Raw genomic sequence first — 21033 nt, 5'->3', positions numbered from 1 at the left:
GGGGCCTTCGCGCCGGCCGAGCTCGGGGCCCGCCGCGGCGCGGGGCCCCTCCTTCCCGCCGGGCCGCGCCGCGTCCGCCGCGTCCGCCGCCGCGGGCCCGGGCGCCCTGGCCTCCGAGGAGGGCCTGCCGGCCTCGGGCCGCCCCTGGCCGCCGGGTGCCTCCTCGAGCCTCGGCCGGGCGGCCCTCTGCGGGCTCGCCGAGCGCTCCCTCTGCTCCCCGAGGCGCTGCTTCTTCTGGCCGCCGGCTGAAAGCTCCTTTGGTTTCCTAACGTCGTGTTCCCTTTTGATATCCCAAGTTGGGTCTGGGCCTATCTGGTGGGAAGGGTCGGAGGGTGGGGCTGGATGTGATGGAGAGAATGGAGAGAGGACGTCTTCGAGGGAGACGCCTACTTCCGGCAGACCTGGGGAGGCGGCAGCGGGAGAACTCCAGGAGCTGGGTTCGTCTGTGGGACAGGAAGACAGGCGTTAGGAGCCGCGCCGCGCAGCCCTTCCACGCTCCCGCGACCTCTCGCTACGTAGGGACGAGAGCAGGCGGCCAGGGGCGACTGCTTTCAAGGTCCCAAGCCACCGCCACCGCCACTCCCACCCTCGCTGCCAACGGGGCAGCCGGCCGCACCCCCGGGGGTTCTGTGTTCACCTCCCGCCGCCAGACTTATTTACCCCACCTCCTTCCCTCATTGATGACTCGGGGTGGGCATTGCTAAGGCCCGGCCTAATCCGTCCCCTCGCCTTGGCGCCTTCTAACTCCCTGGGGTGCCTTCAGGTCTGACAGTCCTGTGTGGATATCTGGCTTGGCAGCACTTGAATCAGTGGTTCTCAAACTCGACTACACGTCGGAATCACCTGGGGTGGTTGTGAAAAATACAGATTCCCCGGTGCCCACTTCCAGAGATTTCAGTAGCGGGGGGCCCGGGAATTCCCCTGCATTTTTAACAGGCACCCGGAAGATTCTGAAGATGGTCCAAGAACCAAGCTTTGAGAAACACTGGTCTGAGTCTTCTGGAAGAAGTTGGGACAGTGACTTTCAACCATTAGGTGTCACTCAAAGCATAATTAGCTACCACCAGAGACTCAGAATTTGGATTAAGTCATCAAAAAACATTTACTGTTGTCTTTTAGAAATCATTGTCCTTAATTCTTTTTAGTAGTTCTGACATTATAGCAGGGCCAGACTAAGATAAATGATTCTTTCTAGGAAGCCTAGTTTCAACATTTATTTGGGGTTTCAAATCTCCCTACTTTGAGAAATGACTTGAGACCATTTACAACAAAACACAAAAGAGAATGATAAAAATGAGAAATGATTTTTTTTTTTAAAACTAGTCAGAAGCCAAGTAGGAGGACATACGTGTTAGGAATCTGAGATGAGTTAGTTACTACTATGAGCACCAACATTACTCTTGAGTTTCTAGCCACTAAATCAAAATTAAAGCAGGAAAATCCAATACAGTCATCCCTTGATATTTCTAAGAAATACGTCCCAAGACCTTTGGAAATCCTCAAATTTTGGAATATCTTTCTAGAGTGTAAGTTCTCTTCACAGAATTGGCATGCGGTCATGAGTGGGAACAAAGAAACCGCACTGGTATCTGCATGTTGGGTGGCAGGAGAGGCTCCTCACCAGCTCAGAGATTCAGCCCCACACATCAGCCTCAGTGCCTGTGAATCCATTCCTGCCGCTGTAACATCATATGTCGCCGACAATTAGAGGCCCTTATTCAGACTCAGTCTGTGAATGGTTAAAATTTGAGGATTCTTATCTGGTACTTTTGATGCTGATTTATAAAGAGATAAGGAGAGGAAGAAGGCAGTGGGGTTGATAGGTCCACCCATACAATATCACATCAGTTATAAAAAGTTTCTCCTTTGCTGTGAAATTTGAATGGATTATGTAGGGCACATTGTTCTTCTCTTCCTTCTTTTCATAGATGTATCTATTATCATGTTCACATAGTGAGAAAAAAGTCCTGGAAAAGCATCAGAAGACCTGGAATCTAATCCTGCCTCTGGCATTTACCAACATGTGATTTTGGATCAACTACTTGATCTCTCTGAGCCTCATTTTCTCCTTTTATAAGGTGAGGATGAAATGTTTACCTCGTAGAGGTGAGACATGCACTTTCAAAGGGAAAAGCACTTTGCAATGGGAGGATTATGAGCATTTTTTACACACAGTTGAGCCACATTTCTTTTCTGTGTCCCAGGAGCTGCCTACTTACGACTGGGCCACATTAACTAGCATACTGGTAGGTGAGGTTTTGAGTAAGTGCAGTAAATCAGCCATTCCCAAATGCTGTAATTCTCAGGTGTGCTTTTGCTCTACTACTTCAAGGAATATTCAAGGGGCACCTGAGTGGCTCAGTCGTTAAGCCTCTGCCTTCAGCTCAGGTCTTGATCCCAGGGTCCTGGGATCGAGCCCCACATCGGGCTCCCTGCTCTGCGGGAAGCCTGCTTCTCCCTCTCCCACTCCCCCTGCTTGTGTTCCTTCTCTTGCTATCTCTCTCTCTCTGTCAAATAAATAAATAAAATCTTTAAAAAAAAAAAAAAGGAATATTCGAAAATCAAATGCAAATGTTTTCGTTGCAAGTTGGAGTATGTTCTGCTTCTGGCTGGGCTAGAATTTGAAAATCAAACTGTTATAGCAAAATGATAGATCGTGGCAACTCCATCATACAGGAAGATATTGCCTGAAAGAGTTAACAGTGGTCTTCAAAAGGCCTCACTAGAGGGTAGCTGTGCAATGGTAGTCTCTAACTTGGATCATAGTAATGCTGTTTCACATTTTAATATCTTTTTCCAACACCGTCCCCCTCCCCGCCTCTGCCAATTCCATCATGTATGGCCGAGTCAATTAGCTAGCCTGGCATTACTGTGAGATACAGGGAGGTTGATATTATTCACACCATTTCCTGAAGGAGGAACTGAAGCAGAGAGAGGTTAAGTAATTTGACTAACATTACAAAATGGGTCAGCCAAGAATAAAACATTGGGTTTCTTTACTCTCTTTTACATACTGAGAAAATTTTCCTAACATGTTGCCTTGCAAATAGGATCAAAGCGTGGGAAATGGACATGCTCAGTGGCCCTGCGGTCCAACAGGAACTAGACCCCATCATCACTGAACAGAATGGTTAGCATCTATTTCTGAACATCTTACTCTTGACAGTAAACTAGAAGGTGAAATCATTCAAAATACAAAGACACAAAAGAATCGCTCTTATTGTAAAAAGATTTCTCAAGTATTTGTTTATAGATCATTAAACTCATAGTGGGAGAAACTGAAAGCTAGAATGTCCCAAGCCACAATTGACTGAGAGTATTAGTCAGAAGTTAAAATGAACTGAATCTTAAAAGTAACATGATTTAAAGGATGGGCATTTATATAAGTGGTTTAACAGTTTTCATTTTTCTGCACTCTTTCCTTATTTCCCCATCTTGGTGAGTGGCACAACCGTCACTTGGAGTCATTCTTGATTCCTTTCTCTCCCTCACCTCACAAATACAATCCACCTGCAAGGCTTATTCGTCTTAGCTTCAAGTATATTTGGACTCTGTCAATTGAGGTTTGCCTTCCCTTTCACCACCCGAGGTCCAGGGTAGTCCCTAGAAGGATGCAACCAGTGTGGGCTGCCCAAGATAATCACAGTCAAAAGAAGGCCATAGTGTGGACATCTTTCATAAACCCTTGGCGATACTGTTAAAGACAGAGAATTCAAAAAATGAATTTCAGTGTTGTTCAGACTTGAGAAGTTAAATGTAGGAGATTGTGAACCTGAGCTCAGAGCTCAGGACAGCTAACCTAGTTACCATACCCAAGGGATGGGCCTGCCAAGCTACTGTTTCTCCCATGGGCTGCTCCAGTAACCCACTCCTCTCTTTACCCCTCGTCTTGCCTACCTCTAATGATTCTCCATACAGCACCCACAACAATCTCTTTGCGACACAAATTAGATCATGCCATTCCTTCGCTTAAAACTTTCAGGGGATTCTTAACTGCTACGAGATTAAAATCCACAAAAACCTGCACGATCTGGCCCCTGCCAGCCTCCTCAGCTTCATCTCTATTTATTCTCTGTTCTCCACCCACACTGGTCTCCGTTCAGTTCCTAAATGCACCAAGCTCATTCTCTATTCTGGGATGTCATTGCTGACTCTTCTGCCCAGAAGGTTCTCTCCCCAACTATTCATATGGTGGGCTCTTTTTTTATTCTTTAGAACTCTTAAATATCACCCCAATCCAAGGTAGATCTTCTGCTGTCCTCCAGAGCGTCTTGTTTTTATTTCCTCATAGTACTTATAATTGGTCATTATATATCTGCCTGCTTATTCAGTTGATATCAGTTTCAACAACTAGATCGCAAACTTCAGGAGGGCAGTGGCCACAGTGGTCTTGTTCATCACAGTGGGATTTACTGCCTAGCATGGTGTTCGACACAGTAATAAGTGCTCAGTGAATATCTGAGGAATGCATCAATCTGTTCCACAAATAGAAATGGAGGACTTGAAACCAAATGCCTACTTGAGCAAATACGTCAGAGCAGCTCTTCATTTAGAGAATAATCAGCAAAAACAGGTTTGTATCTCTGACTTCTGTCAGTTTCCAGAGGGAGGATGGTGGTGAAATGCTGGTGAGTATTTGAAGTGGGAGGGGAAATAAATACATTTGGGGCAGGGGTGCAGAGGGAGGAGGCCAGCAACAGAAAGGGCACTGGGAAGAGGTCTTGGCTTTTATCAGCAGCCCCTGGGGTGGAGAGAGAGAGAGGGAGACGCTCTGGATGGAAAACAGGCAGTTAAGTTCCCCTGACTTTTAACAGATGTTCTTTCCCTTGTTAAGCTTCTCAGCCATGATGATGTAATGACTTTGCTTAAAGGAGCTTCATCTCTGGGGACTCATTAGTGAATGTGCCAGTGAATGTTCAGATGAACTACAGGCAAGATAGACCCTAAATATCTCACACTCTGTTGGGGGGAGAAGCAGGTCCCTGTCCTAAGTTAGGATCAGGTTTCTTCCCCTTCTTGTTGATTCTCGCCAGTTTGGATCTATCCTAGATCCTAGGATTCTATCCTGGAAAATAGGCTGGTTAATACATAATATATATGAATGGTATATATGTACAGAAATCACACACACACACACAAATATACTATTATCTTTGAGTTAAAAGATGTATGACCTCTTGAATTATTTTGTAGGAACTCAGCAATATGAAACATAAAATGTAGTCTTCCGCTATGTAATCTTGCTATGCCCGAGATTAAAAAACAAACCAAAAAACCTCATCTACTGTGTTTCAACATCTTGTTTCTTTATGGAATATAATCAAGTGACAGTAACCAGAGAGGTGACCCACTAGGAACAGACTACTTATTGCAGTAAATAAGTATCTGCATTATTGGTTTTCCCAGGTGGCTCTTATCTCCAGCAAAAAATTGTGCAGAGGAAAATGTAACCGGAATCAAGGAAGAGTTCACTTTATCTTGTGCTGAAGGGGGAGGGAGACCGGTCAGAAGGGAGCCAGGGATTGCTGCAGGGGAAGGAGGGCCTGTCTCCTGCCCCCCATCTCACCTCATAGCCCGAGGGCTTCCAGCTCTGGGCTGATTGGTCCCCCAAGGCCCTGCACTGCCCTCCTCCTCCCAATACAGGGCTGGGACGCAGAGCCTAATGGCTACCTTTTGGATAAGGGTGCTCAGGAAGGTAACAATAGTATTACCACTATTGTATGACTAATAATGGTAACAGCTAACATTGAGTGAGGCTCTTACTAGATACCAGTTACTCTTCTAATGTATTTACCCACATGTAAATTGTACATTTTACAGATGAGGAAACTGAGGCACGGAGAGGTTAAGTAACTTGTTCCAGGCTTACGTAGCTTGTCCGGGGTGCAGCAGTTGAATGACTTTCTCAGTTGGGTGATGTTCTACAAACTCAGCTGAAACACTGTCACTAGAGACTCCTTTGCTATTCTCTATTTTTTTTTTTAAGATTTTATTTATTTATTTGAGAGAGACAGAGTGAGAAAGAGCACAAGCTGGGGGGGGGGGCAGAGTGAGAGGGAGAAGCAGACTCCCAGCAGAGCAGGGAGCCCGATGCGGGGCTCGATCCCAGGACCCTGGGACCATGACCTGAGCCAAAGGCAGATGCTTAACGACTGAGCCCCCCAGCCGCCCCGCTATCCTCTATTTTGATTGTGAAATGGGACTCATCTCTTCTTCTGGGGTAGTATCCTAGAAACCTCCATCAAAAGTGATTCTGTCAGAGGTAGATCCATCATTATTCTAAATGGAGGCTCTGATTGCCATTTGTGTCTGAACCTTGGGACACAGAAAGGGCCGTCACCACGGTGAGGGTGTTAATTTGTGAACATGCTGGGAACATGAGCTGGAATCAGAGGATAAGGAAATTAGATTTCTTAAGGGCAGGGATAAGACTATATTTTTTAAAAATTTCCCTCACAGTGTCACACTTTGACCTGGACTGAACTGAAAATACTCCTACTAGGTATTGGAAACACTGAGTCAGTTCAAGGCCTACTTTTACTGCTCAAATGAATGAACTTACTCTGCAAAGAGATCCATGGATTTGGTAAGTGTTCCTCCTTCTTATAAAAACCTTTCCTGTTGCAACCTACAGTTGGCTGGGCTGGAGAATACTGATGTGATTATACTGAACTATATTTTCTTCTAATTTAGAATATTACAGGAAAATATAAAAAATGACTAGAGTAGATCAAAGGACAGTAATGTGAAGTCATTTGGTGTTCAAAAGAAAAATCTTTTAAGGATGGGTCCAAGCCATAATGGTTCATTTGGATCTGTTCAACCATCACTAAGGTGATTGCTTTTTGTAACAAAATACAAAGAAAGATGTGCCTTTAAAAAACTTCTGAACAAATTAATGATTTTCCTTTGCTTTTTGCTCTTTCTGAAGCACTGTTTCCTGTCTGGAGGCATTGTTAATGGCATTCAAACATGTATTTGTGTCACCTTTGTTACCAGAGAGATGTAAACGAGGTGTTCTAAACATCAATACCTTTAAAAATTGTGACCGTATTTGCTTATCTTTGCTTCATGTTTATACTCATTTTGAGAGCATAATCAAAGGTACAGCAGTAAACCTGTGGCAAACTTGACCTCCAGGGGTGAAGGGGCAAATCTCAGGGCTAATGGTCCTATTGATGATGGGGCTACCATTTACCGAGGGCTTCATCCATCACAGGAACTGTGCCAGGTGGGTCCTATACATGATCCTTTAATCCTCACAACAGCTCTGGGCAATCCGGTGCTATTATCCCCACTTCATAGATGGGGAAACTGAGGTTTAGATACATTAGGCAATGTGCCAGGGCCACCCAGCTGATAAGTGAGAATCAGGACAACTGACTACGTAACTCCAGAGCCCAGGCCCAAGCCACTACTCTATTTTGGTACTTTTTAACTTTTTCCACATCAGGACCCATGTAGAAAAATATATTACTTACATATTTTTATACATAATAAATATACATATATATATATTTAAAATACATTTAGTCAGTGCACTGGAGTAAACAGATGGAAATGATCAAGGTCTGAAGAATCGGGCCAAGCCTCAAGGGCCTCTGTATGCCTCAAGGGCCAAAAGGGGTTATTATCTTAGTATAAACCATCAGAAGTGTGTCAGGGAGTGCAGATTATGTAACTCAGCTCTATTTTTCAACGAGGTAAAATCTTGATGACCCAGGTTGACCTGGGAATGTGGGGATGCTCAGAGATCAGTCTCAATGAGTAAAATATCTGCATGACAGGATATACGAGAAATACGCTGGTTCATTTATTTTAAGCATGTTTTGGAAAGCAACACATTCTTCTTTTCAAATAAAATCTTAAATGAAAGCCCGATTTGTGAAACAAATAAAAACGGAACGACTTTGGTTAGGTGGGGTGGATCCAAAGCCTCTTACCATTCACCCCCTCCCACCTGCACTGGTCTCTTCTGCCCTACTTAATCCCCATGACCTAGTCCATCCATCTGCCCACCTACCTGCCCTCAGGTAACCGTCACACCTGCCCTGGTCTTTAGGCCATTTCTCAGGAACCCTGAAGCTCTAATACAACAGTTTAAAAACCACTACACGAAGAAGAGGTGTCTCTAAAAGCCCCTGTTAAAATGCAAAAATCCCCATTCAGGGGTGGGAAGGGGAGAAAGTCAGGGAAGATTTGTTTGATAGATTTTTTTTTCTATGTAGTAGTAGCCGGGAGTTGGACTCCAGGGAAGGGAGACAAAGTACGGGGAAGTTTTGCTGGAGGAAGGGGATGGAAATGTCTGCAGCGGAGCTGGCAAGCAGAGGCCGGACCTTGCCATCACTTCGCCTGGGCCGGTGTAGCCGCCCGGATACGCCGCGGACAGAGCGCAGGCCTGCCGAGTAGACAGTGGCCGGTGTGTCTTCAGGAAGAGTAGCCGGCAGCTCGCGGAGGAACGTGACAGCGGCAGGCCTGGCGTCAAGCTCTAGTTAGTACTGCCACTCGGTGTGGACTTGGGCAGGTCATTTAACCATTCCAGCCCCAACTGCTCAGGGAAATGGAAAACTGAGAGTTGGGTAAGGATATCTGCCCTGCTTCCCTCCCAGAGTTGTGATCAAATGAAATAATCTGTATGTTTATATACGTGTCAGCCATTAAATAGTTAAACCCAATTTTAAAAATGGGCAAAAGAGGGTACCAAAGATGATATCTGAATGGCAAATGAGCACATAAAAAGATGCTCAACATGACTAATAGCAAAATGCAAATTAAAACTATAATGAAGGACACCTGGGGGACTCAGTCAGTTAAGCGTCTGCCTTCGGCTCAGGTCATGGTCCCGGGGTCCTGAGATCGAGTCCTGCATCGGGCTCCCTGCTCAGCGGGAAGCCTGTTTCTCCCTCTCCCTCTGCCTGCCGCTGTCCCTGCTCATGCACTGTCTCTTTCTCTCTCTCTCTGACAAATAAATAAATGAAATCTTTAAAAAAATAAAAATAAAACTACAATGAGATAGCACTACACGACTACTAATATGGCTAAAGTAAAAACCAAACCAAACCAAAACAACAACCTGAAAATAACAGGCAAGGACGTGGAGCCGCTAGGAACTCTCATATGTTTTTGTTGGACATGAGAAGTAGAACAGCCACTTGGGAAAACAGTTTGGCAGTTTCTTAAAAAGTGAAACATTTAGTGACTCTAGACCACCATCATCCCACTCTGAGGTTATCTACACAAGGGAAAGAAAAACTGAAGTTCACACAAAAACCTGTGTGTGGATTTCTACAGCAGCTTTATTCTGATTCACCAGAAACTGGAAACAACCCAAATGTCCATCAGCTGGTGAACGGGTGAACACACTGGGGCAGGATGGATGGTGCTCAGCCACGGAATGGAACAAGTTACTTATCCACCCAACAGCACGAGCGAGTCTCAGCCCCCTCAGGCCGAGTGAAAGAAGTCAGGTCGAAAATGTTACATTCTGTATTATCCCCTTTATGTGACATTCTCGAATAGATACTACTGAAGGGGCAGAAAACCGATTAGTGGGTTCCAGGGCTTGGGGGTGGGAAGAGGCTTGACGACATGGAGAATGAGAATTCTGGGGAGATTATGGAACTATTCTGTATCTTGATTATGGTAGTGATTATATAACTGTATGGGTTTTTCAGAACGAGTAATTGTACACTGAAAAGGGTGAATTTTACTGTATGTAAATTACACCTCAATTTTTTAAAATGTGAAATAATTAATAGTGCTGATAAACTGTTTCTAAGCCTGGTGCGAAAAAGTCTTTTTACAGTGGTTACACCTTTTGCAAATAATGTTTCCACCATTAGTTTGCTTAGTAACCTCCCCGCCTCCCTTACCACTGCACTAAGATAAGTCTTAGCCCAGTGAAACTGAGGATGAATTCTGAGTTCACAGAGTTAGCAGAATCTGAATCGAAAAGGTTTTACACTAATCTTTAGAAAGCACCTTTAATCTTAAAGCTTTTCTAGAATCGTGTTCTTCATTCACACAAGTACAGCCCTGTCTGAGGTGGCAGAGAGTGGAAATAGGGATGAAAATAATCAATCGTAAGGCACTTATTTCACGGGAGAAACGATGGAAACTGATAATAACCACCTCTTGCAAAGACAGAAGAAATGGAAACAAGCCACTCGGAGGATACTCTTGATCTCCAACTAAACCCATGCCTCTGTCGTACCCAGACAAGATCCTCTTCACACGCCCTTCATCTGTTTCTGTAAGCCATTCATGGGCAAGACTCAGGCATCAGATTAACCTGCCTCTGAGGCCCCGCAAGTGATGTGCCCCTACATCCCCCATCAGAATGTCCCCGGGGAACACAGTCCCTTTTTAACAATTCTGGCTCTTTCTTTCTTTCTTTCTTTTTTTTTTTTTAATTTAATTTCAACTAGCCAACGCACAGTACTTCATTAGTTTCAGATGTAGAGTTCAATAATTCATCAGTTGCGTATAACACCAGTGCTCATCACATCACGTGCCCTCCTTAATGCCCATCGCCCTGTTACCCCATCGCCCCCCACTTCCCCTCCAGCAACCCTCGGTTTGTTTCCTATAGTGAAGAGTAATTCTGGCTCTTTAAAAAGGAAATGAATTAGTGGAAGCAAAGCTCTTGTGTCTGGAGTCATCCAATGTTGTTGTAATCATATTCCATCCATTATTTTTTTCCTGTATCCAGTTTTATTTCTCAAAATACTGTCCTCTCATCCATCTCTCTCTCTCTCTCTCTCTCTCTCTCTCTATGTTGGGACCCAGGAGCCAGCAGCTCTAGCTATCCTTTTTTTTTCCTTTAAAAAGAACTGGCTGACTTCTGATCACAAAACACAGGGAAGCAGCAAGGACAATGCCTGTAACCTCATGGGTGTAGGTCTTCCCCGCCTGTGCACGACTGTGAATACACTTGTACCACACCAGGCTCATCCCCCCCGCCCCCCACAGGCACCTTCCCACATCCTAACAGCTGCAGCGTATAGCACACAACCATGTGAAAAGTTTCAAACAGATGCCCCACTCACAGCGCAGGGTTCCCTGCCGATGATGGTTTCCCAGCTCCCTTCTGCAAATACTGAAACCGAAGGAACTGGTTGTTCCTACACTTGATTTTCTAAAGTAGGTCATAGATAAATTATGCCTTCACAAATCTTAGACATGTGTAAAGTAACTTTTTAAAGAAAGCCTTTCTTAAATAGGAGCAGTGACTTAAGTCCTTTCTGTTTCCCTAGCCGTGTAAGCCCCCAGCACTGGTGGCACCTGGATGGCAGCCCTCGGGTCCCCCACATCCCAGGATGGTGATGGAGGAAGGGAAGGTCAGGCCAAGCATGAGGAATAAACCAGCTTTAATGCGTCCACCCTGGGAATCCTTGGGTATTGAGGATCTCTGTATTTTGCTCAAATTCCTTCTCCATGTTCTGTTCGGTTTGTTTCTCTAACCTCATGAACTGTTCTAATGGATCTTGGCCTTCACCTTCCTCTTCCCCTCCAGGATGGCTGTCACCTCTTGGTACTTCCAGCCAGTGTTGTGAGCCAGGCATCCCAGGTGGACAAACTTTCACGGAGGAGGAGACACACAGCCTCGAGGGCAGCAGGAACCACCAACTGCTTTTCTTGTCACAGGGTGGTGGGGTCCTATCCAACACCCTGGTAGTCAGGACGGCCTGGCCTCAGTCTGGTGGGCAGCATGTCCCTACTGTTCACCCAAATATGTGGTAGGGGCCACAGGACCGGTTGGTGTTCATCCACTTGCTGAGGAAGGCCAGGTATTTTAACTTGTTTCTGTAGAAATTGCCAGAAGTGTTCATTGCCCTCACAGTGCACAACCACCACCTTCCAGCCCAGCAGTAACCGCTTGGCAATGATGGGCCGTGATGGGTTCCTGGGGGTCATGTAGCACCAGACCTGCCTTTCTGCCATTTTTGGCAGATGCCTGGGGAAACCTTTTTTCTTTTCCCCCATCCAACAAACATTTATTGAACACCTACTACTTATGTTATACAGGTCTGTGCACTGAAAATACACCTGTGAAATTCATGGGCCTTAGTATCATAGTGAAAGAGAAAGAAAATTAATATACAAATAGGTAATAATAAGTCTGATGTGGATCAGTACCACACAAGAAAATAAGGTAAGGCAGGGAGGTGGAGAGAAATGCGGGGTGCTGTGTTAGGTAAGGTGGTGAGGGAAGGCCTCGTGGATGAGCTGACCCTGAGCGGGGACTTGAATGCCAAGTAGCAAGTCATGTGGGCAAAGACGGAACACGTGCACAGGGAGGGCTCTGTGTGGTGGAGGAATGGTAAGTTGGATCGGGAGGCAGAAGAAGGCAAGAGTGAAATCGAACAGGGCTTCAGTAAGGATTTTGAATTTTATTCTAAGTATTTTGGAGCCCATTGGATGGTCTCATGCAGGTGAACATTTTAAAAGGCCAACTTGGCTACTGTGTACAGAACGCATTGCTAGCGGAAGCAAGACACCAGTCTGGAGGCTACTGAGGCCCAGACAGGAGATAACGGTGTCCTAGGTGAGGCAGGTGGTGGGAAGGGGCCAGACTCAGGCTGTGTTTTGAAGACAGACTAGGCTGGACCTGCTGATGGACTGGATATAGGGTGTGAGTGAAAGAGAAGAGTCAAGGGGGACCTGAGGTTTTCTTGTGTATTTATTCACTAGAAGATGCGCTGACCATTGGGCAGGCGTGTGCTAGGCACCGGTCATGTGAAAATGAGCAAGACACAATTACGGGCCTCAAGGAACTCCTCGTGCACAATTTCAGATTTCTAGACTTCCAGATGCAAGTACGGAGTGCTGTGGGGTGGGCACACACGAGAACAGATTGTTCTGCGTTTGGGACGTGGAGATGGTTTCAGTTTAACTTTAAAGGGAGCATAGACACAGAAAGTACGGAAGAGTATTCCAGAAAGTGGGATCAGCAAGTGCTCAGTGGGTTGTGGGAATGCTGAGGGGTGTCTGGAGTAGTGGAAGAAGAGAAGGCTGGGAGAGCAGGTTGGGGAGAACATCACCCTAAAGACAGTGGAGAAGCTTTCAAGCAGGAGCGTGGTCAGGGTGGGGGATCCTCCTCCTTATCTTACAGGTGAGTCATCCACTGATATTGACAAAGAAATTACACACAAACTAAGACTTATTCGATGTGTGTTGCTTCCATCAGAGTATCATGTTGTCTTAGATTCTTTTATAAAGAAATGCAATTTCCTTTTCTCTTATTAGTATTGGCAAACGGAAGCATGGTTGCTCTTCGGGCAGAGAAAAACTATTAATCTCGCTGTTAATGAATATTTATCGAACATCTACTCTGTGCCAAGCACTGTGTCGACTGCTGGGAATTCAGCACGAACAGGATGACATTCCTGCCCTCGCAGAGCTTGTTACGTGATTTAGATAGAGAACAAATGATTGCAAATGTGAGGTATCATCAAAAGAAAGTTAAGGAAAGCAAAGAGTGCTACAGAAGCATTTAATGAGGTGCTAACCGCCTTTAGGAGCTCAGGGAGGCTCCCTGAGGAAATGGTCTTGAAGTGAAAACTAGATGGATTAAAATTTTGTTAGCAGTAGCAATGTCATCCCCTAGTTCTTCAATAATGAGCCTTTTTTCAAGTGGTTGCTTCTCTTCTGCTTTGAATCATGCCCGGCTCTTGCCTACCTTGAAGAGAGAAAAAAACCCACATCTCTCACTTTCACATACCCCAAACTAAGCTTTTCATTATGTTCCAGAGTGAGCCACATAATCCGGACTTCCCTGCACTCAGACATGCCCACGCTCATTCCCAGGTTCAGGTTCTGGGCCATGGGCATGATCCTGGAGGGGGCTCCGGAGAGACCACCATGGTCGAAACCTAGCCCGTGAGCTGAAGTATGACGGGAGAGGAAACGATGATGAGCTTCCTCATCGGACTGGCATGCAGAAGACCGCGGAGTCCATTCAGCAGGTGCTGGAGACTCACTGGAAGGTTCGAGCCTGACCTTGTAATGGCAGGATTCATGAACACGGGAGACAGGAAAGAGTCCTGAAATCTAGAGTTGAGGCAGCGTAGATTTACATCTTAGCTTTACTACTGACCGGCTGCGTAGCTTTGGGCAAATTACTTAACTTCTCCGAGCCCAAACGACACATTATCTACCTCAGACATCTGTTATGAAAATTAAAATTGCCCACACTTTTGTAAAAGTTAAGTGAGCATCTGCCACAGTTTTGGGCACATAGTAAGCAGTTGTAAATAATCATGATAACGGTAAAACGAAACAAAGCAAAACCCCAAACTGCTAACATTCGCTGGGCACTTATTCTTAATGCTAAATGCTGTGCGTGCATTCTGTCATCCAAATGTCACCTCCTGAGAAAGGAGCAGAGCCCAGGAGGCATCCGGATAAAAAGAGCAGTCATGGAGGCAAGCAGAGGCTGTGGCCCACCATGTCGGCACCGTCCACACCTGGCCCGGATGGGATCACACGCCTCTCTCTGAACTTAAGACCCCAGGGCTGCTGTAACCTTAGCTCCAATTGCATGTCCCTGGTTATTACACCCTTTTGCCCCCATCAGGCCGCTGATGATGCCAAAGAACTTTACTCCCTACCCATGGGGTTGTGAAAGCCTCCTCCAGCATCTCCCCTGCTTTGATCATCAAGCACAAAGGATGATACTATTGGAAACCCGCGGAGCCCTGAACCATGTTCAAGCTATAGTTCCCACGGAGTGTGGGGGGCAAGGGGCGGTATGGCGCAGGGTGTGGATAGTGGGGCTTGACACCATAAAGGAGGCCAGCTGGAGACGCAAGGTGGTCTGGGGCGAGGGGGTGGGGGGTGCTGTGGGAGGCAGTGAGTCTGCCTCACCTTAAAAAGGAGAGTTTGGGCTGGGTTTTGATAAATACTGCCCGTGAATTTTTAGCTCTGCAAATAGAGCCTCAGACCTTCCTAGAAACAAGCCAGTGGGTATCAATTTCTGTAGCACTTAGGGCTCATACATAATGTCTGATTTCAAGCGGGTTGAATTTCATTTTAGCAAAAGATAAGGCTTTTTATTGAAGTCACTTCTCCAGGAATAAAACGGAACTGAGGAAAAATACGAGAAACTCGATTTGACTATCGCTGCACATAATGGTTCATCTGGGCGCTGGACTTTAACAGGTCTGTGCACGTACAGCAAAAGCCGCACCCACCAGCAAGCCCCGCGGAGCGCTAGTGCAGCGGCCTAAACAGGGGGCTGCAGGCGCGCAGGGGCCGAGGCCGGCCTGCGGAAAGCATAGTGGCCACTGGGTGCAGAGGGGTTGCTGGTGAGTCGCCGGCAGCGGAGCAGACCCCGACACAAAGGCCAAATTTGTGCAGCAGGCTCCCCCTGAACGATACCCACCTGCCGAAGGAGGCGGAGCTAGTTCCTGGGCCGCGTGCGCACAGCGCACTTGTAGCCTAAACGCTGGGCCCCTCGTGGCGTCACAGGGGTAGACCCCTCCGCTTCAGTATCACCTCCTCAGAGGCCTCTCTCACCACCCCGTCCGAAGTGGTTCTTTCCTGGTTCAGCTCCTTGGTTTCTTTGACAGCACTTACTACAACGTATTTGTGTGTGTCTCTGTTCCTAGAATATAAATTCTCCTAGACAGGGCCTGTGATCTGTCTTGTTCCTGGTTGCACCTTCAGCGTCTAGCGGTGCTGGGCACATACGACTCCGTGTTCAATAAATATCAATTGAGTGAAAAATCAATAGATCAGTCAGAGATCACTCAGTCCCCTTTCTTGAAAGTAGAACGGGAGCCAACCTTAGTAATTTACAGAAACGTGGAGAAACCTCATATATTTGTAATAAATGCGTATGAATTGTAGGGGAGCAAAATTTGCCACCCCAAAATGTGTCTCTTTGGCATGAGGATTATTTTAGGCTGATTATTATTATTATTATTTTTAAAGATTTTATTTATTTGACAGAGACACAGCGAGAGAGGGAACACAAGCAGGGGGAGCGGGAGAGGGAGAAGCAGGCCTCCGGCTGAGCAGGGAGCTGGATGCAGGGCTCGATCCCAGGACCCTGGGATCGTGACCTGAGCCGAAGGCAGACGCTTAACGACTGAGCCACCCAGGCGCCCCTGTGTTTTATGTATTTTCTGTCTTATTTCTGGTGTGTGTGTGTACACTAAAGCGGGATTATATATATATTTGTTATAGTACACAGACGCTTAATGACTGAGCCACCCAAGTGCCCTAGGCTGATTATTTTTAAGAAACAAAGACTCAAGAAGTTTTTTTTTTTTTTTACCTCCCCCCTAAACTGTCCAGAAACATTTAGATGGGGGTGCCTGCAACAAGAAAGAGAGCTATCACCAAAGATAACTTTGTTTTATGTCAGCAAGACTTGTCTGCCTGGCATGGCGAACATCTGCTCTTCCCATCCTCCTGTGAAATGCCTTCCTCTCCCTGGAAGCCCCAAACCCCTATCCTCTTCTCCTGAGCTCAGGTACCACATAAGCTTCATCTGCCTGACTGCCTGTGGGTCTCATATTCTTATGGGGCCCCTCTGCATATGTGGTTCCATCTGTCTTTCTCCTGTTAATCTGTCTGATTATCGCCTTATTGGCTGATTAGACCGCCAGAAGAATCTAGAAGGGTAGAGGAAAAACTTTCCCTCCCTGAGAGTTGGCAGCGTCGGCAGGATTTACGTCCTGTGGGGATATTGCTCCCTCCGAGGCTGCTACAGCTGAGAGGTCCTGACAGGTCTGACAAGTGCCAACAGAAGGTAAGAATTCTTTCCATGAGGGTTTCCCAGATCTCTGCCTGCAAGGTCTCTGATGGAAGCATGCATGATGAGAATCCTTTTTTTTTTTAATTTTTCTAAATTTAGTTTAGCAGGATAAAATATTTGTGGAACTAATTGCTCGGGTATAGCCACTCTGGTTAAAAAAAGGAAAAAGTTGGTAATGAGCACTCCTGGTTTTTATCGATCCTTTTCCTCCCAAAGATGGTCAGTATTTTTCTCTGTCTCTGTCTTTTGTGTCGTTTGTCCTAAGGAGGAAGAACCATCGTTCGGGCAGAACGCGGGCAAAGGCACTACAAGCCTGCTGTTCAAGCTGGCCGCACAGACTGGCGGGCTCGTGGTTACCAGAGCCGCATCTGCTGAAGCAAACTTGGCTGTGAGTCCCCTGTGTGAAAACTGGATGAGGCTTTTCCTTTCATCTCATTCTATGTCCTGAGAGCTTGGCTCTGTGACTAGTGAGAATATTCTCTCTGTTCCCAACCATCGGGAAGGTACGTCTACTGGTGCACGTGGGTGGCCGGGGGAACAGCCTGGGGTTCTGTGACACAAAGTCACAAGCAGCACTGTCTTCGCCCAGCCATGCCAGCTCTCAGGGGAGTTGCCGTAAAGGGCCCCAGTCCTTAAGAAGCTTTGGTAGCCTCCACCTTAGTTTCTTCGGTAGTGCTGGGAAAGGTTTGTTTCAGTAGCACCTGCCTGGTGTCTCAGATTAGCAGGTTTGTGGCTGGAGGCATCTCACGTTCTTGTGGGAAACCAGGGACCCTGCTGTCACTACACCATCCTTACCACCTGTGCAACTAAGGCTTTTGCTTTCCTAGACAACTTTTGGCAGTGAACTTGCTGGCTCTCGTGAGGGCTGCGTATTTTGCATTCTCTTTTGGAATGTTTTTTGCATCCTTGGTCAAGCCATAAAGAAGCTTATTAGTTTGAGTCACTGTTGAGATTAATAGGTCCCACTTGTCAATGGCCAGAGGATGGATCTTTTGAATTGAAAACTTCTATATTTGAGAAATTTTGGAGAGCTCTCATCCTAAACTATCGCCTTATTGGCACCTGTGGAAAAGACCAAATTAAAAAGTGGATACAAGGAATTATAATGGCCAGCCTTCGGGACTCCTTTTTATAAGATGAAAGAACAGAAATTAGACTTAGAACAAAAACTAAAACTCCACATTCAACGTAAATTCCTCCTTCCTAAAATCCAAAGAATTAAGCATGCCACCTTTCAGTACACCTGCTTATTTTATGTCTAAAAACTGCTGTTCTAGAACCTGTAGGTACAAAAAACAAAAAATGCACAATCCTACTAAGCTTGTTCTGTGTCCTAAGAGCTTGGCTTGGCTTTCTATCTGCCCAAGACCTACAGGGTCTTGGTTCTTTTGACTCTCTTCGGGAGTGACTCTGGATCTTGAGAAGGTAGTAACCTTTGCACCGTCTTTGAAGACATCTCTTGATGCATGAAGTTGTTCCGTATTGCCCAAATATTTACCACTTGTCCCAGCTAAAAACTGACAAGATATTTTAATTTTTTTTGGGGGGAAAGGGTAGAAGTTCTGTGGCTAAAAGTTGATTAGAAGTTGGAAGCTGATATTCAAAGCCAGATAGGATTTTGTAAGGTCTCTTCTCCAAAGCTGAAAGGAAACCATGTGCCCACAGGAAGAGAAGCAAATGGAGATGATGTATCTGGATGAGTGGATCAGCCCTTTGATATCATTTAGGCTGCAACTCAATTCCTTGGGAAAAAAAAATTGAGAGCAACTGTTCTTATCTCAGTCTTTGCAAAACTAAAAAAAAAAAAAAAGTGTAGCTCTAGAAGCAATCCAAGGTCCATCTATTCCTTTTTACCAATCTTAAAACTTCCCCTATTTATCTCAAAAGGCTCGTGAATTATTGGCCTTAGGAAACCAAAGTCCTTCTTGGAGGAACTTCCATTCTTTCTTTCTTCCTTGAAGAAGTAAATCTTACTATATCTTTGAAATGTAAACACCCCAGGAGGTATCTAAAATAATGCCCATATTCATCTAAAACTAAAGGGGAAAAAGGAAAAGAAAAGAAAAGAAAAGAAAAAGAGGCCTTTTAAAAAATACAGGCTCCTCCATAGTTTCCATAAGATTACTTGTCAAAGACAAATACAAATCAGCTACAAATCAGGCATCTTCACTAATATGAATAGTAAAAAGCTTTAGCCATCTGAGTGGGTAAACTTAACTTATAAACTAGTGAGGTTTCTATTATGTCTGATTCATTGCTAAATTTTTAAAATTAAAAGCTACAAGATCTGTTTGTATGTATATATGTACAATATAGATATGATATTTTTCTACCCCCGGATGGCATTGCCAAAATTAATTTGTAAAAGAGCTCTGTTTATTGATTGGCTTAAAATTAAGTGCTTATAAATTAAGCATTTCTAAATCTCAGGAATATGACAGAAACTAACCCAAATGTTTTTCAAGTTTATGTGATCTAGGGTATTTTCAGTTAAGTTTGCTGGTTTAATTAATACAGACATGTCTTTAGAGTTATCCACATTAAGCATAGTACTTGTATTCCACTAAAACTCAAATAAATTCATTTTATTTTTGTTACAAAATTTGTCAGCAAAAAGCCAACCAAACAAAAAACAAACGAAAGAAAATCTTAAGATGATAGCCAATTGATTTAATATCTCATGAAATTTTCATGAGTAATTGAGGTATGATTGTTAAGAACAAATGAATTAAGTAGATGTGAGTGAAATAAGAGTTTTTAGGTGAACTTTTTTTTTTGCAATGATTTCTTTATGAAATGTTTACTTAGTTTCCCAAATCTCTTTGGTAACTTCCACCCATAGAATTTTGTTAAGTTAAATTAAATGATGAGAATTCATTGTCTAGATCATTTCCAAGTAAAATAAAATACTGAAACATTAATTGCTAACAAGTCTAAGTTTACCTATTTTTGTCTTCTTATTGCAGGGAAACTAAAGATGTTTGGGTGTGTTAGTAAATATGTCTTGTGCCACATTGGAAGATTGTATTATGGAAGAGGGGCATAGGCCTGTGTGCTGTGGGGTCTCCGGGATGGTTTTCTTACATTGCAGGATGGAGCCTTCATTTCCTGGACAGTTTCCATGTGGGTTAGGCTCTGCTTTCTCAGGTTGCTGGTCACGTTGGATTAAGATCCACCCTAATGACCTCATCTGAACATGATCCCATCTGCAAAAATCCTCTTTCGATGTCAGGTCTCATGCATAGGTCCCCAACTGTGTCCACCATGTGCCCTGAAGTGTCCAAACCCTGGGAATGATCCAAGGGAGCCTGCTGTGGGTTCAGAAGAGCTGGCTCACATGCTCATTCTCAGCACATCTCATGCCCTCTTGCTTCTAGCACCTCTGGGCCTTTTCCCAGGTGTATGGGAAAGTGAAAGCAGAACAAAGGAGGACAGTGACTAAGCAACTCTCCAGCACAAGGAAGGCGAGAGTTGGAGACTCACCAATGAAGAGAGTCACTCAACCCGCTGTTACCTAGTCCATTTGTGGTCACCAAAAAGATGTTGCTGGTTGAACTGGGGCGTCCCCAGGCCCTGGGTCCTCGATCTAGCCAGACCCAAAGTAGTTGCCAAAGGTTCTAGGTTTTGTCATGAGAAGGGATTCAAGGACAGGCATGTGGCAGAATGGATGAGTAACAGAAGCAGAAATTTTCCTATTCTTTGACTTGGTTGTGTCTTCCGGCTCAAGACTCAGCAATAGGTAAACCCAATTTTGGGTAATATTAGTATTCACTAGAAATTAAATTTTCTTTCTTTTTTCCTTCCTTCCTTCCTTCCTTCCTTCCTTCCTTCCTTCCTTCCTTCCTTCCTTCTTCCTTTCTTTCAAGTGATCTCTCCATCCAATGTGGGGCTCAAACTCATGACCCCCAGATCAAGAGTCACACATTCTACCAACTGAGCCAGCCAGGCATCCCTAGGAATTAAGCTTTCTAAGGATTAAGAATTCCAAGTTTTCTACAGGTTAAGAATTCTAATTAATATATATAATTAAAGCTACTAGAAATAATAAGGGAAACATCTTGAAAGAGGACTTTAACAACCTCCATTTTGGCCGCAGTCTGTACATTCTAACTTAGGAAGTTCTTTCCAGCTTCACTTCTAACTCAGGCAAAAGATCCTGCTGGCAAAATATCCTGTGATGGGAACTGAAACTACCCCTCAAGCAATGATGACTGCCCTGATGGCCGCAAGACCCAGTGTGATTGACCCCCAGATAGTAATGGACTTGA

At 45.0% G+C, this 21033-nt stretch overlaps 1 protein-coding gene across 3 annotated transcripts in view; it reads right to left on the bottom strand.

The window, feature by feature from the left end:
* Positions 1-21033, bottom strand: part of MAGI2 (membrane associated guanylate kinase, WW and PDZ domain containing 2) — a 1320571-nt gene that overhangs the window by 7136 nt on the left and 1292402 nt on the right. The window contains exon 23 of one of the 3 annotated variants that reach the window (XM_032401137.1): positions 299-443. The exons of 1 other annotated variant lie outside the window; for it this stretch is intronic. In XM_032401137.1, the coding sequence (XP_032257028.1) occupies positions 387-443 (57 nt within the window). In that variant the 3' untranslated portion in view covers positions 299-386. Of the gene's footprint in view, positions 1-298; positions 444-21033 lie in introns of those variants that run through there. One more of the 3 variants, XM_032401139.1, reaches the window with a different exon arrangement.

This window comes from Phoca vitulina, unplaced genomic scaffold (genome assembly GCF_004348235.1).
Source record: "Phoca vitulina isolate PV1807 unplaced genomic scaffold, GSC_HSeal_1.0 scaffold4, whole genome shotgun sequence".
Classification (NCBI taxonomy): domain Eukaryota; kingdom Metazoa; phylum Chordata; class Mammalia; order Carnivora; family Phocidae; genus Phoca; species Phoca vitulina.
This window is presented reverse-complemented; position numbering and strand designations above follow the sequence as displayed.